General features: G+C 37.3%; 1 protein-coding gene across 4 annotated transcripts in view; it reads right to left on the bottom strand.

The window, feature by feature from the left end:
* The window catches only part of ctage5 (CTAGE family, member 5), an 83,842-nt gene that overhangs the window by 53,532 nt on the left and 5,154 nt on the right, over window positions 1-25,156 (bottom strand). For 3 of the 4 annotated variants that reach the window (XM_039742169.1, XM_039742167.1, XM_039742168.1), the window contains exons 2-6: window positions 23,635-23,768; window positions 17,695-17,781; window positions 10,408-11,374; window positions 4,535-4,729; window positions 4,345-4,439 (exon numbers count right to left, since the gene is read on the bottom strand). In XM_039742169.1, coding sequence (XP_039598103.1) covers window positions 4,345-4,439; window positions 4,535-4,729; window positions 10,408-11,374; window positions 17,695-17,781; window positions 23,635-23,768 — 1,478 coding nt within the window. Of the gene's footprint in view, window positions 1-4,344; window positions 4,440-4,534; window positions 4,730-7,379; window positions 7,894-10,407; window positions 11,375-17,694; window positions 17,782-23,634; window positions 23,769-25,156 lie in introns of those variants that run through there. The other variant, XM_039742171.1, reaches the window with a different exon arrangement.

The raw sequence follows: 25,156 nt of genomic DNA, 5'->3' as shown, positions 1-25,156 counted from the left end.
CTGTTGGCAGCAGGTAGCTACACAGCCCAGCCACGCAGGCCACTTAGAAACCGGCGCTGACCACAAAAGGATACTGCAAGAGGCAAATAATGCAATTTTTTCAGGCAAATGTGTTACTCACAACTTTCACTTTCTCCACAGCCAAGGAATAGTAAACTAAAAGAGCAGGCACTTCAGTGGTCACCCCGTCTAAGTGGCTCATGTTTTCGTCTCCCATACTTATAAAACACACTTCTGCAAACGTATATTTCAGAAACTGTACATTTCATCAACATCTGGTGCAATCCGTCGCTGTCACTTAACTCGGAGACCTGCAGGGAGCAGCGGAAAAGGGAAGGTCTTAATGTACCTTGAAACAAGGGGGTGATTATTAATTAGTCTGACGAAATTATTTAACACGTAATCAACACTATAGTCTTAGTTTTAATTTTGAAAACGTTAAAACAATGAAAAACGGTCATATATGTGTTTATTTGGGTGAATTAAGGTGAAATCCGTCCAACAATGCTCCCCCACAAAGGATAACTTGGTAGGCTCCCAACGTCACCAATTGTAGATCGCCACACGGTCTGAGAAAATCACCGTTAAAGAGACAACGACCGCATAGTAATGATATGAATGGTTTTCTCCGTTTTTTTATTTACTACTATTATTATTTATTTATTCAGAATAGTTAAAACTAGACAACTTTGTGGCCATTTGTCAGTCTCACATGCAGCATAAGCCGTAAGAGAGTACAAGACAAGCAGACTTTTCGGTTTCACAGTGTCTATTTTTCTAGTCATCTTCTTTTTTTCTACCGTTTTAATTTCATTCTGACAAGATTATCAAAATGAGATCACTTCTGATGTAAGATTCACGCTGTCGGAGGTTCGCCCCTTTTACAAACACCTGCCACATGAAATCTCAGTAAAGTTCGGTCAGGGTCTAACACTCTTTAAGATTAAACAAGCCGACACTTCCTAGAATGCTAAGTCATTATGAAGAAGAGCAGTGTACCTACCCTCCCGTCGTCCTCCTCCTCAAAGGCCATTATCAGAGATACAGTGAAAATGTCATGGCCTTTAATCGCTTCTCTCGTGCACCTCGTATGAGAAATGAAATTCTGACCACCAAGTACAAGTAACATGAAACCAGTAATGCTAGCGACAGCCAGCAGATTGGAAAAGGGGTGAAACTGGTGGACTTGTGACAGGCAACCACATCTCGTCGTTTAAAGTTTAAATAGCACTAATACTTTTAATTAATTACTCTGCAAACAGGTTTAAAAAAGGTCAAACCCTTGGAGAGGTTTAGAGAAAAGGTATCTACACTTGAACATATAAAGGAATGAATTAATGACCCATCAAGTCATCAGTGCACACATTCTATGAACTCTTTTTGTCCAATTACTGTGGAGCGGGAGTCTAATCCTGTGGCACAGAAATGAAAGTAGGACAGCTCAGAGAGGTCCTAAATACTAACAGTTGCAGTTGATAGGAAGAGCCCTTGAAAGCCCTAGAAATAACAGGCTAACACAGGGACAACACACGGATGCCACACAGCCAGTGACAGAGTGACCCGGGAAATCAAAGCTGGGGCTGTGGAGCTATGAGGAGGCATGCCTGACCACGGCCCCCCAGCAAAATATGAAGACAGCCACGCATCCATCAATCCATTTCTCGCGCACACTTGTGTTTGAGTATAAAGAAATATGTATATGGTTAAAGCATGCATAATTATAAGAAATATTCTTACTATATTTGGATGGAGGTCATCTATTGTTTTGCCTTTTTTTCCCCATTTTTTCCTTTGCTTTTATTGTATTTAATTCCAAGTAAATGGTTGTAATTAGTATGCTATTATAATGAGTTTGATTAGTAGCATGCTACTGCAATGTTTTGGTTTTCAAAATAAAATATAAAAAAAATAAAATACAGTATTCTTACCATACACAGTATGAGGACTTTACATCCATCGATTTTCTGAATTTGCTTTTTCATAAATGATGCATGCATAATATTATAACAAAATATTTGAATAAGAAATAGACTTTCAAATATTAGACAATATCTGTTTAGCTAGTGTCTCCAAAAGTATATTGAATCAAGTATGAAGGTATTGAAAGTGTCGATTTAAGCCATGTTACTTGGTAGTTGTTTCATATACAGTATACAAACATATATAGGGTGATCCAAATCTAATTATAGAATTTTCATTACGCTCTAACTTATTAAGTTTATTACATAGAAAATCACCCGAAAAATCCTGGACCATCGAGAAGTGTGCGAACTGACGACATGAAGAATCATCTTTGCGCCGAACTGGAATCGTCCCCACATAAATCAAAGTCATCCAGACGATCAGGATCTGCATAATTAGATCTGGACCACCTTGTACATATAGATATACGTTTACATTTATAAGATAATATTGTCATTTTTATCGGAACTATTGTGCGCATAGTTTTTTATAAGTTCTGAAGTTATTTGTTGCTAATTATGTTATATTGTTTTGAATTACTTTGTACCCATTACTGTGATTAGCTATAGAGTTACAGTGGATTCAGAAAGTATTCAGACATCTCTACTTTCTGCTCATTTTATTGTGTTGCATGTTTAAAGATACATTGATATATTTGACATCTTTGCCTGTCACTCTACACTCAATAACTCATAATAACACTGTGAAAGCATGTTGTTAGAAAGGTTTGCAAATTTATTAAAAATCATTCTTAGAAGTATTTAGACATTTTGCTGTGGCAAAAAGATTCAACTTTTGATTTTTAAAACATATGGCGACTTTTCTGAAAACATGTTTTCACTTTTTCATTATTGAGTGTAGATCGACGGGGAGAAATATCCATTTATAATGAAATCTACAGCACAATAAAGTGTGCAGAAAGTGAAGAGGTCTGTATGTCTTTTGTATAGTGCTTTTCCCATCTATCTATCTATCTATCTATCTATAATGCCTTTCATATCTATCTATCTATCTATATTGCCTTTCATATCTATCTATCTATCTAGTGCCTTTCCCATCTATCTATCTATCTATCTATCTATCTATCTATCTTTCCCATCTATTTTCTATCTATCTATCTATCTATCTATCTATCTATCTCTATTATATAGTGCCTTTCACATCTATCAATCTATCTTATATAGTGCCTTTCTATCTATCTATCTATCTATCATATAGTGCCTTTCCTATCTATCTATCTATCTATCTAATAATGCCTTTCATATCTATCTGTCTATCTATCTATTTATCATATAGTGCCTTTCCCATCTATCTATCTATCTATCTATCTATCTATTATATAGTGCCTTTCACATCTATCAATCTATCTATTATATAGTGCCTTTCTATCTATCTATCTTCTATCTGTCTATCTATCTATCTAATAATGCCTTTCATATCTATCTGTCTATCTATCTATTTATCATATAGTGCCTTTCCCATCTATCTATCTATCTATCTATCTATCTATCTATCTATCTATCATATCTATATATCTATCTAATAATGCCTTTCATATCTATCTGTGCCTTTCACATCTATCAATCTATCTATTATATAGTGCCTTTCTATCTATCTATCTATCTATCTCTATTATATAGTGCCTTTCACATCTATCAATCTATCTTATATAGTGCCTTTCTATCTATCTATCTATCTATCTATCTATCTATCTATCTATCTATCTATCTATCTATCTATCTATCTATCTATCTATCTATCTAATGCCTTTCCCATCTATCTATCTATCTATCTATCTATCTATCTATATAGTGCCTTTCTTATCATATCTATCTGCCTCTATCTATCTATCTATATAGTGCCTTTCCTATCTATCTATCTATCTATCTATCTATATAGTGCCTTTCTATCTAATATGCCTTTCATATCTATCAATCTATCTATCTATCTATCTATCTATCTATCTATCTATCTATCATATAGTGCCTTTCCCATCTATCTATCTATCTATTATATAGTGCCTTTCACATCTATCAATCTATCTATTATATAGTGCTTTTCTATCTATCTATCTATCTATCTAATCAATGCCTTATCTATCATCTATCTATCTGCCTTTCTATCTATCTGTCTATCTATCTTATCATATAGTGCCTTTCCCATCTATCTATCTATCTATCTATCTAATCATTTTTGCAAGAATTTCTCTGGGTCCCTGCACTCCTGAATTGGATTTAGCAAATTTGAGAAATGTTATGTCATAATAATGAATTATCTGTGTCTATTGGTAGCCAGTGTTTTTTGTGATGCTGTACATGTTAACATTAAATTATTAAATATCACATTAAATCATACTTTTTAGAAGCACACTTTTTTTTTCACCTGTTTTCCAAATGATTCAAGACATAATCGGAATGGCTGATAAAGACGAGATGCTTGCAGTGACTTAAGAATGGCCATTCCACCTTCTTTTATGGCTAAAAAAAAACAAAAATATATTGTGTTTAATCTTGACTTCTCTTCCATGATGGAATTATTATCAGCATTAATTGGAAACATAAATCATACGTACTGTTTAGAGAAGTGTACATGTCTCGTGTATGTGGTACGATGGGAGTGACGGTGCTTTTAGTCTCGGGGTGCCCTTTCCAGCTCAGCACTTCTGCCGCTGATTGGCTTTGCTCTCTGGCTTGCTCATACTTATCTGCTTTTATGTTTTTTCTTGTCTCCTGGCAAGCTTCCCTGATGCAGCCTGGGATGTTTTCATCTAAAAGAGAGAGAATTTGTGAGTTTGACCTTTTTTCATGTACTGTAAGACATTTGCAACCTCTTGCCATAATGTTTTCAATATATGCTACTGGTAGTTTTGTGCATTTTTACTTTTCACTTGTGACTAAGTGTTTCATTGATATATTTTGTGTTTTAACATTCCAGGTTTAAAACTGATTGCAGTTTTATCAGCATTGCAAGACAATTTGGTGCTGGTACTGAGTAAAAGAGCTATAAAAATTAAAAATTCAGTATAAAAATCTAATAACAAATAGTTACACTCAGTATGGAACAGAAAGTGCTGTATACCTGGCACCCACAGCATACTTGTTTCATTTCAAATGGGCAGTGTTACTAAAACATACTCACAAATACCAACTATAATGTCTAAGCCCGAGACCCTATTATTTTACCTTGAGTCAGTCTCTATAATTTGCTTTGTTTTGTTAGTGCAGATATGTCACTGACCATATTACTAATGTAAGACAGGTATTGTCAATGAAGGAAAAAGCTGAAAAGACTTTCATAAAGACAACTAAGAAAAACAAAATGAAACTAGGCAGTAATACTGCAGTGAAAGGAATACCTTGTTGAACCTGAGAAACTACAAAAGCAGAAAATACAGGAAACTGTTTCTTTGTTTCTTTTCAAGCAGCCAATTTTATAAACGTTTGCCAACTGACATTAACAGAAACTAAGCGTTTACCACTAACGGGATTGCCAATGTCAGGTCCTCCAGACACCAGAAGAAGTTGCAGCAGCATGGGCACAACCCAAGGAAGTGGTACTGTACTGTGCATATGCCCATCACTTTTGATGTGTGTTGCCTTCAGTGACTGACTGGTGTATAGTAAATGATTAAACTGCATAGTCCACATATAAAATAGGATTATGATATTTTAGCTTGGCTGTTTATGATTTACATTTAAGGCAATTTTCTGTAGGCCCTCCAACCTGCAGGGAAAAAAACTTGGGAGGTTGGTGGCAGAATTGGCACTCCAGCCACCATAAAAAACCTCACACTGTTCCACTCCATCTGAACTAGTGTGGTGCTGAGGTGTCACCTGTTGCATGGTGGCACTTGGGTCCTAATCTGGATCCTGAGTTGGTTTGTCGTGTGGTGGGTGCGGCAATGCGCTCTATCAGTGTGTGCTCCTAACCTTTCTCTCTCTCTCTCTGTCTCTTCTAGAAGAAACAGTGACATCATATGGTGTCAATTTCCTTCTGTAATAGTAATAATAACAATAAAAAAAATGATGAAGATAATAATAATACAAAGACTGGAGGGATGGCAGATACTGAGGAGGTAGGAAAAATAATTCAAAAAGAACTGGGCAAACACAAAAAAGCACATTTTAAAGAGGAAAAATGCAAATTGCTACACGTGGAAAAAATGACGTCAATTGTGAATTTCCCCTTGGGATTAATAAAGTATCTATCTATCTAATTATAAAATACAAGATGGGAGACACAGCTATACAGGAAATGACATCTGAAAAGGATTTAGGGGTTTATATTGTCACAACATTCTGATCGTCTAAGCAATGTTCAGGAGTGATTAAAAAACAAATATCCATCCATTATCCAACCTGCTAAATCCTAATACAGGGTCACAGGGGTCTGCTGGAGCCAATCCCAGCCAGCACAGGGTGCAAGGCAGGAACAAATCCCGGGCAGGGCACACACACACACACCAAGCACACACCAGGGACAATTTAGAATCGCCAATGCACCTGACCTGCATATCTTTGGACTGTGGGAGGAAACCCAGGCAGACATGGGGAGAACATGCAAACTCCACGCAGGGAGGACCCGGGAAGCGAACCCAGGACTCCTTACTACGAGGCAGCAGCGCTACCACTGTGCCACCCGTCAAAAGCAAATATTATGTTAAATAATATTGTACAAACTGTCGAATATAATTCAAGAGACGTTATGCTCAGACTATATAGTGCATTGGTGAGCCCAGGTGTGCAGGTCTGGTCACCATGCTACAGCAAAGCACTTGAAGCTGTGGAGAAGAGAGTAACCAGGCATATCCCAGGACCTAAGGACATGTCTTACTCTGACAGACGCACAGAATTAAAGCTGACAAGTATTGAGCAGAGGAGACCGTGTAGGGACCTAATCCTAGTCTTCAAGGGCATTGATAAATTTGATTTAGCCAAATTGTTTTGATTAAATACTCGCAGACACCAGTGAAAATTAAGGGGAATTACATATACGACAGAAAGCTCTTCTTTTCTTAAAGAGCTTTAGGAATCTGGAACAAACTACAGAGACATGGAGTTGAAGTAGAAACCTCGACACACGTTACGAAGTATCTGAACAAGATAAAGTGACAGTTTAGCTATTAGCTAACAAACCAGCTTAACAGACTGAATGGTCTCCACTCTTTTGTCAGATTTCTTATGTTCCTCTTATGCTATGTTATGTTCTTATGTTCATTAGCTCTACAATAATATACAAAAAGTTAAAATTACTATAAATATGGTTAATTATTATACTGGTATACAGACTATACTATTATAGCCTCTGATGATTTCCAGCATTCAAGTTCAAAGCTTGGGATTAACCTTCACATTTAGAAAGGCAGCGAATTAGAAGAAGACAACTGGCCACGTGCTTTGAAAATAATAAACAAGTACCTTGATTTTCTTTGCTACAAACATGTGTAGCATATTTACTTTTTAAAGTAGACAGGATGTGTTTTAGCTTTTGAAGAGTCATGACATTTGACTGAATGTCACTAGCCATCATGTGCGTCTCTCCGGTAGTTTTAATGTCACGGGCACTCTTGTCCCAGAATTTGTTTAGATTTTGCTCTAAATCACAAATTATATTCAGGCCATCCATTTCATTTTGTTTCGCATTCAAAGTCTTGGAAAAATCAAGATAGTTATTTATGCACAGCAGCTTGGACAGTCCAAAAGCCTCTATTGAAAAATCAATGTCTTCTTCACTCATAAATTGTTTAACCCTCTCTAGATCCTTGGTAGACTCTAAATCTTGTTTACTACTGAAAGGTAGAAGTTTTGGTCTGACATCTTGAGAAAACAGATCAGTGATTGGAGATGATTTCCTTGTCTCTTGGTGTTCTTTGGGTAGACACTCCAAAATGTGTTTTATGATCTCTTTCTTGAACATCTTCCTCTTGTGTCCTAGCCATAGCTTTACTAACATCTGACTGAACAATGCTATTGTCATTTTCTGAAGATTCTATTGGATGGAAATGTTTGATATGCCCTTTAAAATTATGTTCTTCCAAAGAAATGTCTTTCTCATAATCTAAGATGTTAGTTGATTCATGTTGTTTATTGTTTCCTAAATTTCTGGATTGATCTTCTACATCACCATTAGGTAAGACAGCTTTAGATGGTGACGTGTTTATCTCTTGTACTCTTGTTAGTTGCTGTTTAAATGGCTTTTTAATGGCAGAAAATGGCAGACGACCTTCCTCCACTATCATGTCCTTGTTGCTTTTATCAATTGTTGGTTTCTCCTCATACGTTTCCACTGAAACTTTGCTGTGAGACACTTCAAAAAGTTTATTTTTTGTCATGGCTTCTTTAGTTTGCTGGAAATGGACATCATTGAGAAGAACTGAAGAGAAATCTTGACGAAGAGTCTCAGAGATCTTTTGGCCCTTATCCTCTGCAACAGACAACAGTTCAATTTCTTGCTGTTCATTTTCTATCTGAGTAAACTCTTGCTTAGGCAATTTATGTTGTTGACTTTCAGGTTCGTTAGTTTCTTGTGATACATTGCTTTCCTGATTTTTAAGTGCATTCCCTAAAGTAATGTTTTCATGTTTTATACTTTTGATCTTGTCCCCTGGCCAGGATGTAGATGCTTCTGTCTTTTCAAAGAGTTTTTGCTGAGGCAAACAAGTATTGTCAGATGCTGCGGTCACACATTCATTATTGTGTTCTTTCAGTTTAATATCCAGTTTTGCCTCATTATGAACTGCAGTCTGTATTTTGGAGCTATCGTCTTCAGTCTTTTTCTGCATAATTTCCTTGTTTTCTTCAAAAGTCCGTGAAACCTCTGTAACATGGTCCAAATTATTTCTGTCATAGGTATAAATTAAGTTCTTACAAGAATGTTCCCGTTCCTCTCGCTGTGATTTTGACCGTATATGGGTCTTGAGTTTATCAGTGACTATACTTAGTCTTCCTTTATAATGGATCAAATAGCCTTCTTGGAGTTCCATTTCACTAACGTCTTGGTCTTTGCCTTTATTTATTATTGAAACTTCACTAGAATGAACTTCCGAATGTTGATCTTGCCCCTGAATTGATACGGCTTTACTTTCTAGTGATTCCTCCATTCCACTTACAGATTGTTCCTCCTTCTTGAAATATTCTGGCTCTTTTTTATCCACACTGACATCATGATTGTTCGTGGTATCAGTGAAATCATTTTTGCTTACCCCGTCCATGACTGAAGGCAACTGGAGAACTTGGCTTTGATCTTCCTTTACTCTTGTTTTTATTTGCTCTGATTGTGATATTTGACTTGCATCTTTATAAATGAATGCTTTGCATGGCATTTTTGATGTATATCTTTTTTCTTCCAAATCCCGAGGAAAGCATTTTTTCCACTTTGGGACAATCAAAGAGTAGAAGTCAAATTTTGGATTCAAATGCTTGGCAAAAGTTGGCTGTTCTTTTATTTTGCTCATTATTTCTGTGTGAAGAGGAGTGTCTTGGCTAGATTCATTCATGTTATATATGTCGGAGGTTACTTCATGTTGTTCACAAACCATTTCATTGAGGTCTGAGATATCCATTGTAGCTGATGGCTTATCCTTAGCTAAGGTTACTCCATTCTTGTAATTTTCATAAAAATATATATGACTGTTTTGTGATTCCTTACTTTTTTCTTCCATCAAAGGTTTTCCTGAACTTCCAGATGTAATAATACTGGTACTGTCTTTTGCGAAGTTGTCTACATTTTGGTGATTGAATCCTTCAGCTTGAGGATACCTATTAATGTCCTTTTGCCCCTCATATGTCTCACTTAGAAGTTCATCACTTACCTCAAAATGTAACTGTTCTTCTGTGGTTGCACATATATCTTCTAAACAGTCATTGGATTTGCTTATTTCTTTGTTAAAGGGGTTGCGCTCCTCTAGATGTAGGTCATGCCCTTTAAACTTCACAAAATCATCGTTGTCTGTCTGTTGCTCTAAGGCGCTTTCAGAGAGTGAACCTTCATTTTGAAAATCATTAGTGTTAATAGCCTCAATGTGATTTCGATTTAACTCATTTGTTCTCTCTGCACTTGACACTTCTTGACTTTCCATCAAAATTGTTTCTCTTGCAGAATCTGAAATAACTTGATTTCTTACACTGTTTGTTAAAATTGCCTCATTTGTGCTTTCCAGATTTGGTCCAGTCGTCTTCAGAGACTGGTCATTTTGCTTAAATGTTAAGGTTTTCAATATGCTTTGAACACCTCTGAAACTGAACAAAACTTCAGATTCTTTGTTAGTCACAGATGCCTCAATTTTTGTTTCATCGCTCCCTGTGAAGTATGTCTCTTGGTCAGGGCCTGGAGTGGCCATGCCTTTTGAGTATTCATGATGTGAAGATTCAGGTACATCTTTCTTGAAAACTTGAACATGTTCCCTGCCAAACTCAAGAACGCTGCTATAAAAAGTACTATACCAACCTGATTTTTCCTCTTCTTTATTTTGTTCATCCTTCATTTGGTCTTCCTGAATTGATGCTGGTTCATTTTTCTTATTCTCTGACACAAAGTTTGGAGAGAGTTGCTCTCCATTCTGCATATAAGGTAATGGCTCCTCCTTTTCAGCATGTACATGGTCGTGGCCCTTAATGGTGTCATTATGATCCTGAACAATGCTGTCCTCGCTGATCTTTTTCTCTTGTTTTTTTTCATCCAATACTTTCTCCACATCTTCTCCATGATCACGTTTAATATTCTCATTCTTTTCATGGGTCTGTCTATCATCTGTTTCCCTACTTAAGCTTAAAACCTTACTTATGCTGAATGGAATCCAACTAGAAGAACTAGACTCTTGTCCCATATGTAGTTGCTGATTATCTTTTTTAAACGTACTCTCCTCTCCTTCTTTTACGGTATTTATTTTGCCCATTTTATCATTTTTCTGGGGCATGACATTTTTGGTGTCTTCCAACTGCACCGTCTCCCTTTTGTCAAAATTTAAAACACTAGATAATCCATTATCAATCGGATCAGGCTTTTTAGTTTCCATTATTTCCACAATGTCATCTTCACGTATGTTATCACTTAAATCCAATGCAATTTTCCTGCCTTTAAATGAGTCTTCTTGTGTTATTTCAGGCTTTGCCTCTTGACCCTTTTGTTCTCCAAATCCAAGCCAGTTAGTAAATCCAGATCCAAGCCAGGAAGATCCACTTTGTTCAGAGACTTCCATTTCTTTATTATCCTCATTATGCTGAACAAGTACAGAACTTCTTTCCTTTGAGCTAAAGTCTTCATCGTGACTTGAACTACTGACATGACCTTCAGCAGCAATATCCAAAACTAACGCGGATGTTTGAGATTCTGAGTTCTGTATGTCTTCTGCCTCCCATTCATCCTCATTTTCCATTGAAGGCATGCTTCCATCAACACACAAAAAGTCCTCATCCTAAAAAGAACATAAAAATGTGTTAACAAACCTTTATCTATATATCCATCCGTTTTTAACTTAAACGCCATGTTATGTCAAAATATTGTGAAAATAATTTGATTCAAAACAAAATGTTTTTATATTTTTTAAATAATAGTTAATAGTTGATTAAAAATGATCACGTAATTGTTGTGGTTCATGAATTATCTGTTATTTAACTTAAAATAAATTTCTAGTGCGTAGAAAGCGTTATTTTCTGTTTTACGCGAAAACAAAAAATCGTCCCAGTTTGAGGAAAAAATATTCTGGTAAGTCTATTTAATTCTATTCTTGGATATTTTTAAATTCATTTACATTATCTAAAAGTGAAAATTGTACAGCTGATTACTATTGGATAAAATTGTTTATAATTTTTTTTACTAATAAAGATTTATTAACAAAAGTTTCACAAAATATTCTTCAAATCTTGTACTAAGAATATGTGTAAAAAGATTTGCTAAATTGACACAAAAGCCTTAAATAAATTAAATAATCAAAATGGTAAATCTATGGTTTTCATGTCAAAATGAAAATCATACATTTCAAAACAACCTTTAAAATCAACCCCAAACATTAAAATTTGTAAAATTTTGGATGCCGTTTTCTCTTCAAGTAATGATAAAAACACGATCAGATCTTTATTGAAAAGCAGTGTCGCACAAAATAAATCTTTAAATCAATTTTGGGGTTAAAGTTAATTTCTACAGGTTTTGGCAGGAGATTGGATAATTTGGAATTCTTAGAATAATGGCAGATAAAATTAATATTTGTAGCCATTTAAGCCACTTGGTACTCACTTTGAGACCTAAAACATCCTTAAATATGAGATGTAAAAAATTTCAGAAAAGCTGAAACAAAATCTGCGCTAATTAATATTTTGGAATTCGATTTGCTTCATCAAAAACTAGAGATTTTCACAAACATTTTGGTCCTAGTCTAATTTTGATACAACAATTTTCACGACCCCTAGGTACTATAACAATTAAAGTCGTTTGGTTTACGACATGGAGGCGGCAATTTTGCAGTTTTTAATGCATATAACCGCTCTAAGCATTACATTGCTGTACGACTTTAACTGTCATGAATTTTTAACATTTTTATTATTTAATTTATTTATGGCTTTTGCGTTCATTATTTAGCAAATCTGTTATTCACATTCTTAATATAAGGTTTAAAGAATATTCTGTGAAAATTTTGTAACTAAATCTTTCTTAGTAAAAAAGTTATCAATAATTTTTTCTAATAGTAATCAGCTGTACGATTTTCACTTTTACATAATGTAGTTTACGGATAGTTCTTTTTTCTACGTCCTGCCTAGAATTCATACAGTCCTTCATACGGCACTTGTCAGTTGCCCCCACCTTAAAAGCACATGATTCAGCATCAGCAGTAAGCTGGGAATTAAAAAGTCTGTATTATTCAGTTTATGAAATGCGTAAGTGTGTTGAATGCCACATAATAATTCAAATAACATATTCTGGATGCCTTATCTCTACTATGTATAGAAGTAAATGTGCAACGTAAGATTGATTATGAAGATCTAATCAAAGAGTTTACACGGAAAAAAGTAGGAGAAAATTATTAAGACAAAAATAAAATGAAGCATACAAAAATAAATATTATTTTCCTTCTTACTATAAGTATGTTTTGTTTAATTTCAAATTTTCGATAATAAATTAAAATTTTATTTTCTAGCTTGTTATTGTTTTAATATTTTGAATTACTAGTGTAAGGGGGCACCAAAATTACTTAGTGCTTAGGGCATCTAAGGGTCTTAATCCGGCCCTGCACAAAACCCTCACTTGAGGCAAGACCACATGTAAATTAAGATACATGATTTTAGAATGTTGATCCCTAAGAACAGAGGGAGAACGCGTCACAGAGCAAGTGGCCAGGAAGAGTATCAAATCCAAGTCCTCAGAACAGTGAGGTGCCACAAAAATATGTGAGGCCTCCAAAAATTGCACAAGGAGCAGGCCAGCAACTTCACTCTCCTGTTAAGAACAGGCACACCTAAATTCAGTCAGGCACCATTCAGCCAGAGCAACCCTCAAGAATGGGGAGTTGGCAAAAAAAAAAAACACAAAATGTCCACAAATATATCAAAAAGCCTCACAAGAGGGATGATAACCATCAACCCTAGACTTGAGAACACAAAGGGAAACAGGGGGTATTTATAAATGAAAGATTTCTTTATCAAAATTAGAAAAATAAAGGAACTTGCTCAACAGAGCAAGAAAAGACAAAAGGAGCTGCCTAAAGGACAATCATACAGCAAACACATGTAAAAACACTATCCAGAAATCAGACTCATAAGCCAGAAAAATGAAAGCCACAAAAACCAGTAAATCCAATGAAAAACAGCAATACTCACAGATCTCCACAATAAACAAAATGACCTCCTGCTCCTGAGCCTTCTCAGCTGACTTAAACAGCCAGAGGGAGGGCTTAGAAGTGGTGCGGTCAAGGATGCCTCACCCCTGGGGGCTCCAACCACAAATAAGGAAGAGTTATGCATTTAAAAAGATACATTATAATAAACAAAATGGAACATATGTAAAAAATATCACACATAAAACTCAAAAACAATAAAAATGGCACTAACTTACAATGAACATGTTAATAGATAGCTTTATCGTAACTGATTCTTGATAAAATATGATGCCATTGTAGCAAAAAGAAGGAGAGAGGCCAAGATAAAAGTAACAAATTAAAGAACAAAAAAGCATAATTAACTGATGGAAATGCCTCACTAAACAAAATTTTGCTTTATTAAGAGCAAAACCAAACAAAATTAAAAAAAAAAAAAAGAGTTTTCTTTGATTGCTGGATGCAAAAAATAAGAAGGTTTTTCACAGAGTTTGGATGTTTTTGGGTCTTAAAAATCAGTCCCTGGGCATCACCATGTTATATAATGTTAGGTGATGATACCATGTGTGTTGTATTGTAAAAATGCAACATATCAAGAATATTAAAATGGCAGTGACCTTGGTGGTGTCAAAAACAAAATAACAGTAAAAAATAAACACAATGATAAAGTCATGATGGATGATCTGTCATGAGGTGGCTTTTATACTGCTACTTTAATAATTAGCAGTAATTGTTTTTAAAATAGCAAAGGACCGGGATTTAAAAGGGACCACAAATCAAGTGGTAAAAACCAAGAAAACAGCAAACATCAAAATGATCAAATAAGCCCAAAGGTGAACCAAAAATCAGAATCTGAGAACATAAGCAAAATCCTAAGCCCTGAAGATCCTTTGCATTTACTGAATACTCACACCATGCGGATTTGAGTGTTTATTTATTCAGGTATTTATGCCAGCTGCACTCCCAGGTATTTACAGGTCTGCACCCTCTGCACACAGTCACCTCTGATGATCACGGGGGTCCATGAGGGGCCTGGTCCTCCTAAAATCCACCACCAGCTCCTTGGTTTTTGCTGGTGTTCAGGTGTAGGTGGTTTGAGTCGCACCATTTAACAAAGTCCTTGATTAGGTTCCTATACTCCTCCTCCTGCCAACTCCTGATGCGGCCCCACGATAGCTTTAAAAATAGTTTTAAAAGTGCAGTTACAAGCTCTGGCCCATTATCCTGACCTTCTCTACTTTTCAAAATATCAAATGAGATACGGAACTGACTGGCTGTAAGTAAAGATGATGTTCAAGGATAAAACAAGAAGCACCTTAATGAGAACTTGGCAAGCAAGAAGCTGGTGAAAAAAATCATACCTTTACCTACAAAGTGTTTAGAGGATATCACTTTGAGGATGCTAGTGAAGTCTCATTAGGCTAAAGTGAGAATTTTTGGCCTTTAGGCTAAGTGGTGTGAGTGGTTCCAGTTGAACAGAGTCCATGAGTCGTGTCATACCGTCGCCACTGTAAAGAATGCACAGTACTGAGAAGTACTCGATAGAAGCCTACACCCTTCTGCCAAACAAATAAAACTGGGAAAAAGATTGGTGTTTCAAATAAGTAAGATCTAAAAGGCCCCGCCAAAGTGAAACTGCAGTTGATCAAAATGAAAACAATTCATGTCTCCGAGTGGCTTGGCCAGAGTCCTGCCCTTACTATTATTAAGTTTCTGTGGCACAACCTCAGATTTTGCTATCCATCATCACTCCCCAGGCAACTTGACCCAGCATGTGCAATTTTGCAAGAAGGAAAGAGTAAATATTTATTCATCACAATGTGTAAACCTATCCTGTTCATGTTAGATGTCAGAAGTGCTTGCCAAAGGTCTGATCCTTGGAGATTAATACTTTAAAAATATGACTTTTCATTGTTTTATTGTGTACTATAGTCATTTTTGAAGAGGAATCTGTGACCCGCAAGTACAATTTCCTATTGTGCTGCATTCAGATCCAGGGCTGTGACATCCTTAAGTATGAAAAATGATACAGGGAATACAAACTATTTTCTAGACTCTGTAGTAGATTCCCTGTAGTGGAGACATTTCTAAAGCATTTAACAACTATAATTGAAAAGAATTATTTCCACAATTCAATAGTAGGCACACTTTCAAGTTAAGGGATTTGATTTGGTTTACAGAGACTTATGTGGTTTCTGCTAAGAGAAACAAAGTCCACACACCCTGCAGTAATGGAAGCCCCTGCGAGACTTGATACACATATTGAGAGTTGCAATTAACTCTTTAAACATTTCTTTCATGAAACTACTCTCACCAAAGAAGTCTTCTAGTTGTAATAAATGAACACGGGAAAAGAAAGATGAAAGACAGCAGACTGGCAGAACACCTCTTGTGTTAGCGTTTTTCTGCAAGGATAGAAAATCGACAGAAATATCTCATTATTAACCTGTGAAGATAGAAAATGGACACCTCGCCTCATGAGTAAGTATAAGTCTGTGAAGACAGAGAATAGATACAACACCTCTTGTGTGAGTGTTAATTAGTGAAGGTAGAAAATCGAAAGAACAACTCTTCACAAGTGCGAACAGGTAACAATAGAGAATCGATGGAGCTTCTCCCGAGCAGGTGTTAATCGGTAAATATGGAGAACTGATGGAGCCCCTCTTGAGTGGGTGTTAATAGGTGGGGAAATCGATGGAACCCCTCTCTAGTAGTCTTGACTAGGTAAATATAGATAATCAAAGGAGCCACTTTCACGTGGGTGTTGATAAGAACAGATATGGATTTAATGGTACCCCTCTTGAGCAGTTGTTAATAAGCCAAGATGGGGAATCTAAGGGATCCCGCTCACACGGGTATTAACAGATGAACACAGAGAATTGGCAGAACGCATCTTGCACAGGTGTTTATCAGTGAAATTGACCACTCGAATACTAGGCGGAATGGCAACTACTACAATATATTACATTTTTTCAGAAGACGCAAGACTTCAAAGTTACCTTTAAGATAGCTGACAGTTGGACATCGGGTCTATATACATGACCTCTGTGGGATATGGCCTGCCTTTCATCTCAGCCAATACCCCCAGGCCACCAGGTGGAGCCGTGCAAGCAACATAGAGGTGCCCCGAGTTCCAGCAGGGCATCATGGACAATGGAGTTTTTCATCACAGCCCTGCTGGATACCATAGGGACCTCCAGGGGACGCTGCAGGAAGACACAGAGACTTTGGTTTTACCTATAACCCGGAAGTACGTCTTAGTCAAGGCGACAGAGGGAATAACGTGCTTCCGGGCTGAAGAAATTGACTTTTTATCTGACCCGGAAGTGATAAGGAATCATGGACTGAAGGACTGTGGGAACACTTCCAGGTCAGGCACTATAAAAGACTTTAAGAGACACCAGAGCGACGAGCTGAGCTGGGTGGAAGGGTGGCAACACGTCTGGGAGTGGTGGAGAGTTTATTGATTGTGTATTGTAGTGATTTAATGAGTATTGTGGAGAGGAGGGTGCTATGTGCACTGTTTGTGAATAATAAAGTCAACATTTGGACTTTTACCTGGTGTCTGGCACACTGTCTGAGGGTTCAAGGGAGCGATAGCACCCCCTATCTGTCACACCTCCTTTTCTCAAGTTTTTTTTTTTCTGTCCTTAACCAGTTTTACTTTTCTAGTTGTTAGCTTAAGTTGTGAAATACAGCATCAGGCAATTGGTTTAAGACCATCCCATTAAAGACCCTAAGAGCTGGCTGTTTAACAATTTCATAGTAACAATTATATAAAAGTTCTTTTCAGAATTAGGAAGGAGAAACATTTTCAAGGAATATATCAAGTAAAGGTGGACAACCTCCTGTTTATGACAATAACAATGACTAAGGAAACAGGAAGTAATAATCCCAGAAATGGTTAATGTAAGCAGCTAGCACGTTACCTTTGTTGGAATCTGAATTTCTTTGGGTGCATATAGTTCTTCTGTTCGTACAGCATCCTTTGCGAAGTAACCAAACAGCTTGCCCATCTAAAACAAATAAAATTAAGTCACTAAACGCATCAATCATTTTCCATTTCACACTGACACAGTGGCACGAAACCAGCCATTTTAGAGCCATGCATGTCTTGGGACTGTGGTAACCAAGGCCTGCACCCTGCCCTATGTCCATTTACAGTATGCTGGGAAGGCATTGGCTCCATGTGACACCGAACCATATAAGCAGGTTAGAAAATGGATGGGTGGCACATTGTCACCCTAAGGTTCTTGATAGCTTTGTGCTAGACCACAGATACCTAAAAATTAAAAGTCTGTTAAATTTACACAAAACATATTTTTGGAAAATAAAACAGATCAACTGCTTCCCTCCAGAAATATTATGATCCTGTTTTTTTTTTCAAAAGATTTGGGGGAATTGGTTTATTTGCCCACATCCCAGATAATCAGAATACTAACCACTGGGCACATTGCAACATGCATTTCTCTGTTTACCTTATCAGTTCAGAGAAAGTGACAGCCTATCCTGAGGAGCAATGGAAATCCATCCATCCATTATTTAACCCGCTATATCCTAACTACAGGGTCACCGGGGTCTGCCGGAGCCAATCCCAGCCAGCACAGGGCACAAGGCGGGAAACAAACCCTGGGCAGGGTGCCAACCCACCGCAGAGCAATGGAAATGATAACTTGAGCCATCCCAGGAAAGACAACATTGTACTAAAAGTCTCAAAGAGTTATAGGCCCACAATGTCCCCTGCTAAAAACAACAGTGACACCTACTGGCATCTCTCTCTCATTACAATACCCAAGGAAGCAGTAAACACAAGCAGAGTCAGGCTATATTCACAATACTATGTTTTTGTCCAAAGGCCCAGAACTTAGTCTTCATTTTCACCTTTCATCCACAACATCTTGGTGTTTTCAACCCTCAAAACTGTCATATACCTCTGAAAATGTCAGGATGGTGTTGCAAAATGGAGCCTTTCATTATACTGAAATTTGTTTGTCCTTATTGCGTAGCCCTTCCTTGATTGGATCCTGCTCTTTACAACTGATTGGTTACACTTCACGAGAGAATCCCTAATTTCAAAATAGCAGACTTACAAGAGTTTTCCATGGTGCTTCTTGTACTGCTTACAGTCATATAAAAAAGTTGGGAACCCCTCTTAATTCTGTGGATTTTTGTTTATCATTGGCTGAGCTTTCAAACTAGCAACTTCCTTTTAATATATGACATGCCTTATGGAAACAGTAGTATTTTAGCAGTGACATTACATTTATTGTATTAACAGAAAATATGCAATATGCATTATAACAAAATTAGACAGGTGCATAAATGTGGGCACCCCAACAGAAATATGACATCAATACTTAGTTGAGTCTCCTTTTGCTCCTTTGAGCCTCTAGACGCTGTCCTCCTATAGCCTTTGATGAGTGTGTGGATTCTGGATGGCGGTATTGTTGTCCATTCTTCCATATAAAACCTCTCCAGTTCAGTTCAATTTGATGGACAGCCTACTTCAAATCACCCCATAGATTTTCGATGATATTCAAGTCAGGGGACTGTGACGGCCTTTCCAGAACATTGTACTTCTCCCTCTGCATGAATGCCTTTGTAGATTTTGAACTGTGTTTTGGGTCATTTGTCTTGTTGGAATATCCAACCCCTGTGTACCTTCAACTTTGTGACTGATGCTTGAACATTATCCTGAAGAATTTGTTGATATTGGGTTAAATTCATCTGACCCTCGACTTTAACAAGGGCCCCAGTCCCTGAACTAGCCACACAGCCCCACAGCATGATGGAACCTCCACCACATTTGACAGGAGGTAGCTGGTGTTTTTCTTGGAATGCGGTGTTCTTCTTCCGCCATGCAAAGTGCTTTTTGTTATGACCAAATAACTCAATTTTTGTCTCATCAGTCAAAAGCACTTTGTTCCAAAATGAATCTGGCTTGTCTAAATGAGTATTGGCATACAACAAGTGACTTTGTTTGTGGCTTGAGTGTAGAAAGAGCTTCTTTCTCATCACCCTGCCATACAGATGTTCTTTGTGCAAATTGCGCTGAATTGTAGAACGATGTACAGATACACCATCTGCAGCGAGATGTTTTTACAGGTCTTTGGAGGTGATCTGTGGGTTGTTTGTCACCATTCTCACAATCCTGTGCATATGCCGCTTCTGTATTTTTCTTGGCCTGCCAGACCTGCTGGGTTTAACAGCAACTGTGCCTGTGGCCTTCCATTTCCTGATTCCATTCCTTACAGTTGAAACTGACAGTTTAAACCTCTGAGAAAGCTTTTTGTAGCCTTCCCCTAAACCAGGAGACTCAACAATCTTTGTTTTCAGATCTTTTGAGAGTTGCATTGAGGATCCCACGCTGTTACTCTTCAGAGGAGAGTCAAACTTGCAATTGACCACTTTAAATACCTTTTCTCATGATTGGACACACCTGTCTATGAAGTTCAAGGCTTAACAAACTAATCCAACCAATCTGGTATTGCAAGTATTGAGCTGTAACAGGCATTCAAATCAGCAAAATTACAAGGGGACCCACATTTTTGCACAGCCAGTTTTTCACATTTGATTTAATTTCATACAACTAAATACTGCTTCACTAAAAATCTTTGTTCGGAAAACACCGCAGTACTCAGATGTTCCTAGGAAATGAAAGACATACCACTGTTATCTTTTTTGTTGAAAGTAGAGTCAATTATTATGCAGGCTGAGAGGGGTTCCCAAACTTTTTCTTATGACTGTATCTGTATGCATGTGAATTGCATTTCTGCTACAGTTCTGCCATTAATCACGTGGCTGGTGGTACCATCTTTTCAAGGATTTTTGCAATGTGCGCATACATCTTTTGCATTTTCTGTTGTTTTAGAGTGGACAGAGATACTTTCGTAAATGAAAAGAAAATACTAGTATGGAAGGAGATTTTTTGGTTTGAAAATGCCATTTTTAAATGAAAACGCACAGTAGTAGTACTAACTCTGTAGTAGTGTGGACATAGCCTCAATCTATTGGTCCATTTCCAGTGTAAATAACAGCACATGTAGCCATTAGTGGTTGCTTCAATGAAGAGTGTGACAGTTTCAGAAAACATCTGAGATTGCGGACATCGACAGTGCTTGTGTTGCGGGTCAGCACTTCTTTACTCTCTAAATGGTCTGCTCCTGCCTTCTGTGCTCCTAACTCACTAGAGCTGCAATGCTGGTCTGTGGCAAGGTGGTGGTGAATTGGTTCTTGACATGCAATTACCTTAATCCTCATGATGAAATAGCCATGTTAATGTTGCACACACAGAGTCTTTGTGTGAACGTATCCTGAAAGCGTCTGTTTTGCGTAATACTGCTCAGAAATCCAAGGTACTGTAGTTTTTGTTTGCGGATCTGCATCTGTTCCGAGCGCATGCAGATACTCAAGAATCATTATGAAAATTAAACTGACAGAGAATTGATAAAATGTACAAGAAAGGAAAGGAGTCAGACAGGTGTAAGCAAACTGATGAAAGAAAATGAGTGTCAAAGTAAAGGGGAAACCAAAAACAAAAGTCTTGAAAATGTAGACAAAGTCAAAAACCCCAAAATGAAGGTCTCTACTTGTTTTTTTTAAGCTAGCATACTGTCCTAGTATTAAAATTCTTCAATTTTTGAATTGCAGACTGTTTACAATAAATTTTAATTATTTTGCTCAAACAGACCAGGAAAAACTGAATATACAGGACTTTAACTACAGGAATTGCAAGCATCATTTTTATTGTACTATTCATTTATGTATTTGTTACATTCGGTTTCTTTTCTAATTATTTTGTGACCTGGGCATAGGAAATACAGTAAGTACAGATGACACATAACCTGTTTGCATATATTTATATCCTGCGAACGGATGGATACTGTAGGGCCAGGCATTATAGAATTCATTTACAGCTTAAGAAAAGAAGGAGTGCAGAAGTACTTAAAAGATACAACACTCTGAATCAGGACAAGACAACCAATCAAATATGTGCGAATGTCACATGTCTCGAAACCCCACGTGTGCATTATTTTAACATAAATACGGCTCGTCTGATGGACCAATAGGAGAATCAAAAACTAACACAGAAGGGCGGCATCAGAGATGTGAGACCATCTGATTGGGACGTCAGAAAACGTAACCTGTGAAAAACGCCGACTGCTAAACCAAAAAGCCGCCCAGGACATTAGCCCCTTGACACTTCTGATTTTCATTAAGACTGTTTATATCTAGACTTTGCCATCTATTTTATTTTCTATTATATATTGTTCTATTTGGTATTGCTATATAGTAATAAATGCCATCTTGCTTTTTACATTTTCTATACTTTTTCTTTTATCTAGAGTGATTGAAATAATAAATGGGTACCAAATGTGAGTTAGATAGCTACTTTCTTATTCACAGGGTGTATCAAGGCTATTGAGGCTGCAACTCAATAATTAAAACAACTGCAGTAAAGCAAGACATTGTTTGGTTGGTAACTGGAATATAACTAAAACAATTGAGCTTTTATGTGTGTTGTGATGACCCCGGTATGTTTCTTAGAGCTGGTGATAGTGAAGCCCTATATAGAGAATCTTATTCAATGGAGCACCACTCGAGACCTTGTCTTGATAGAATCACTATGTGTACGTGTGCATATCTGTTTGTGTGTGTGTGTTAATGTTTAAAGGTGAGAGTAGATGAATCCAATAAACATTCCTGGTAAGTCTTGCAAACTTCATGATAATACACTGTGGTCTATGGTCGGCTTGTCATCACGGCCAATACCCCCAGGCCGCCAGATGGAGCTCTCCCTGCAGCATGGAGGTGCCCCGGATGCCAGCAGGGAATCATGGACTATGGAGTTTTCCCTTACAAACCTGCTGGATACCCCAGGGGCTAACAGAGGACGCTGCAGGGAGGCATAGAGAATCATTTGTGCCCTATAACCCGGAAGTGCGTCAAAGGCAGAGCGACAGCAGAAGTGACGTACTTCCGGGGTGGAAAAAAAAGGACTTGTACCTGACCCGGAAGTGATAAAGAATCACGTGGACTGGGGATTGGGAACACTTCCGGGTCAGGGAATATAAAAGGACTGTGGCAGCTCCCAGACAGTGAGATGAGCTGGTTGGAAGGATGGCAATGCGTCTGGGAGTGGAGGAGAGTTTATTATTATTGTTATTGCGATTTGGATGAGTATAGTGGAGGAGAGGGTGCGTTGTGCACTGTGCTGCATTAATAAAGTCAACATTTGGACTTTTTCCTGGTGTCTGGAGTCTTGGACAGGGGTTCAAGGGAGCGATAGCGCCCCCTATCTGTCACAACACATACTGATAAAAGATAAAGATGCTTACATCCACCAAGGGATAACTCAGCGTGCTTACACCACCATATTTATACACAAACTATTGTTACATCATTGAGGCAAAAAACATGGTTACGATGTTGACTAGACAGCATTATATAAATACAAAGGAACATAATGTTACTGAAATGACCCAGAAATCAAAAATAAAAAACAAAATAAAAAAAAATAGTATAAATAAAATCTGTACACCAATAACCATATTGCCAGAAAAATAATAAAAAAGAAATGACAATCATAACAGTATCCATACACGTTGGGATTAGTTCACTTAAGATATGCATATCCAAACTGTAAGTATTCTTCATAGCCTATTGATTGTATATTCCACATTACCAGAGTAGCACTAACAGGACCCTCTGAGTACTAAGGGGTATTTTGCACACTGTAATAACTCAGTTTCCACTATGAAGAAAAATAACTGCTGAAGAATTAACCTTTCAAAACCAGTACTGTACATGCTGACCAGGCCTTCCTGTAATTGTATTAAAATTCTTAAATAAATATTTCAAGTACTTACACTGCCAGCCCACAGGTCTGACCTTTTCCCAGAGAGCTTATGATACACAAAAATAACATCTCCCGTCTTCAAATGTAGAAAGCGGCAATCTGGTCCCTTATAGTCTCGAATGGCCTGCACCCGGCTTAACAAACCTGCAGGGAAAAAAATTTTGACCAGAGTTTGTGTGTGTGCAAATCTTTAAATTCAAATATTGTAGATCCAAAGTAATGAGTTTTGAATGCTAGTAATTTACATGCTCTTTGCACCTGCTGCATGGTATAGTCTTCAGCCACCTGGTGTGTTTTATTTCCCCCTCTTGATTGTTTAAATTCTCTTATTCTAATAACAAGTGATAAAGGTGAAATATTTCCATTTAAAACGTTAAGAATAAACCCTGAACAGCATTCCCCAAGACAGACAGAGGTCTTCAGTAAGCCTATTGTTACACATGTATGATTAGGAGGCAGTCAAAGAGCCTAAAGGTGAGTAAAACATCGCGAGATAAGGGGTTGTCACGTGGTGCTTACCTAAACTCTCTTTTACCAACAGAAAACAAGAAGAAAAATAATCCCGCAACTTCCGGGTTTCAAAATGGCTGCGATGACGTCACTTCCAGCCAACATTGCTGACATCACTTCCAGCACCTACAAACCACCTCACTTCCGGCTCCTCAGAATGACGTTGTTTCCGGTTCCTGCTGCAACGTCACCATTTGCCAACCATTTCCTGTCACCTGTTTTGCTGTGCTATATAACCACCATTTTGTTACAGTAAACTTGTTCATTGTACTTTCAAGACTTTGAATCATTGCATTTTTTTTCATTATTGTCTGTACGACAATATACGGAGACGGTCCCCAAACCTGTATTTGTGACGTTCTTTCGACCACACTATGTTGGAATAAGCAGGTTTAAAAACAAATCTAGTGTTACTGTTTATACATCAGTAAGAGGAATAGCTGTTTTAATGTCCCTATCCAACTCTGGCTGGCCAATAAGCAAACTCCTGTCAATCATGAAGAATCCACTGCATCCACTGAACAGTGTCATCTCCAGACAGAGGAGTAGCTTCAGTGACAGACTTTTGTCACCGTCCTGCTCCACTGACAGACTGAGGAGATCGTTCCTCCCCCACACTATGCGACTCTTCAATTCCACCCGGGGGAGTAAATGCTAACATTAATTTTATTTTAATTATTTTCATTTTTATTACTATTTAATTTAATATTGTTTCTTTGTATCAGTATACTGCTGCTGGATTATGTGAATTTCCCCTTGGGATTAATAAAGTATCTATCTATCTATCTATCTATCAAACCAAGAATATGCACTGTTGATTACATCTTTTATTAATTCATGCTGTCTAATTAATTTTCTTTCCACGTTAAATGTGTTTTGGATGTGCTAGTAGTGCAATACACTTACTGTTACATTGGCTTCAATTATCTTGGAGGAAAATGACAGAAATCAGCCAAGCTGTCTGTCAGTCAGTCATTGTCCAACGATATTTATAACATTACTGCATCTTATGAAAATACATG

Source organism: Polypterus senegalus, chromosome 18, assembly GCF_016835505.1.
Source record: "Polypterus senegalus isolate Bchr_013 chromosome 18, ASM1683550v1, whole genome shotgun sequence".
NCBI lineage: Eukaryota > Metazoa > Chordata > Cladistia > Polypteriformes > Polypteridae > Polypterus > Polypterus senegalus.
The sequence above is the reverse complement of the archived record's forward strand: the minus strand, read 5'-3'. Positions and strand labels throughout refer to the sequence as shown.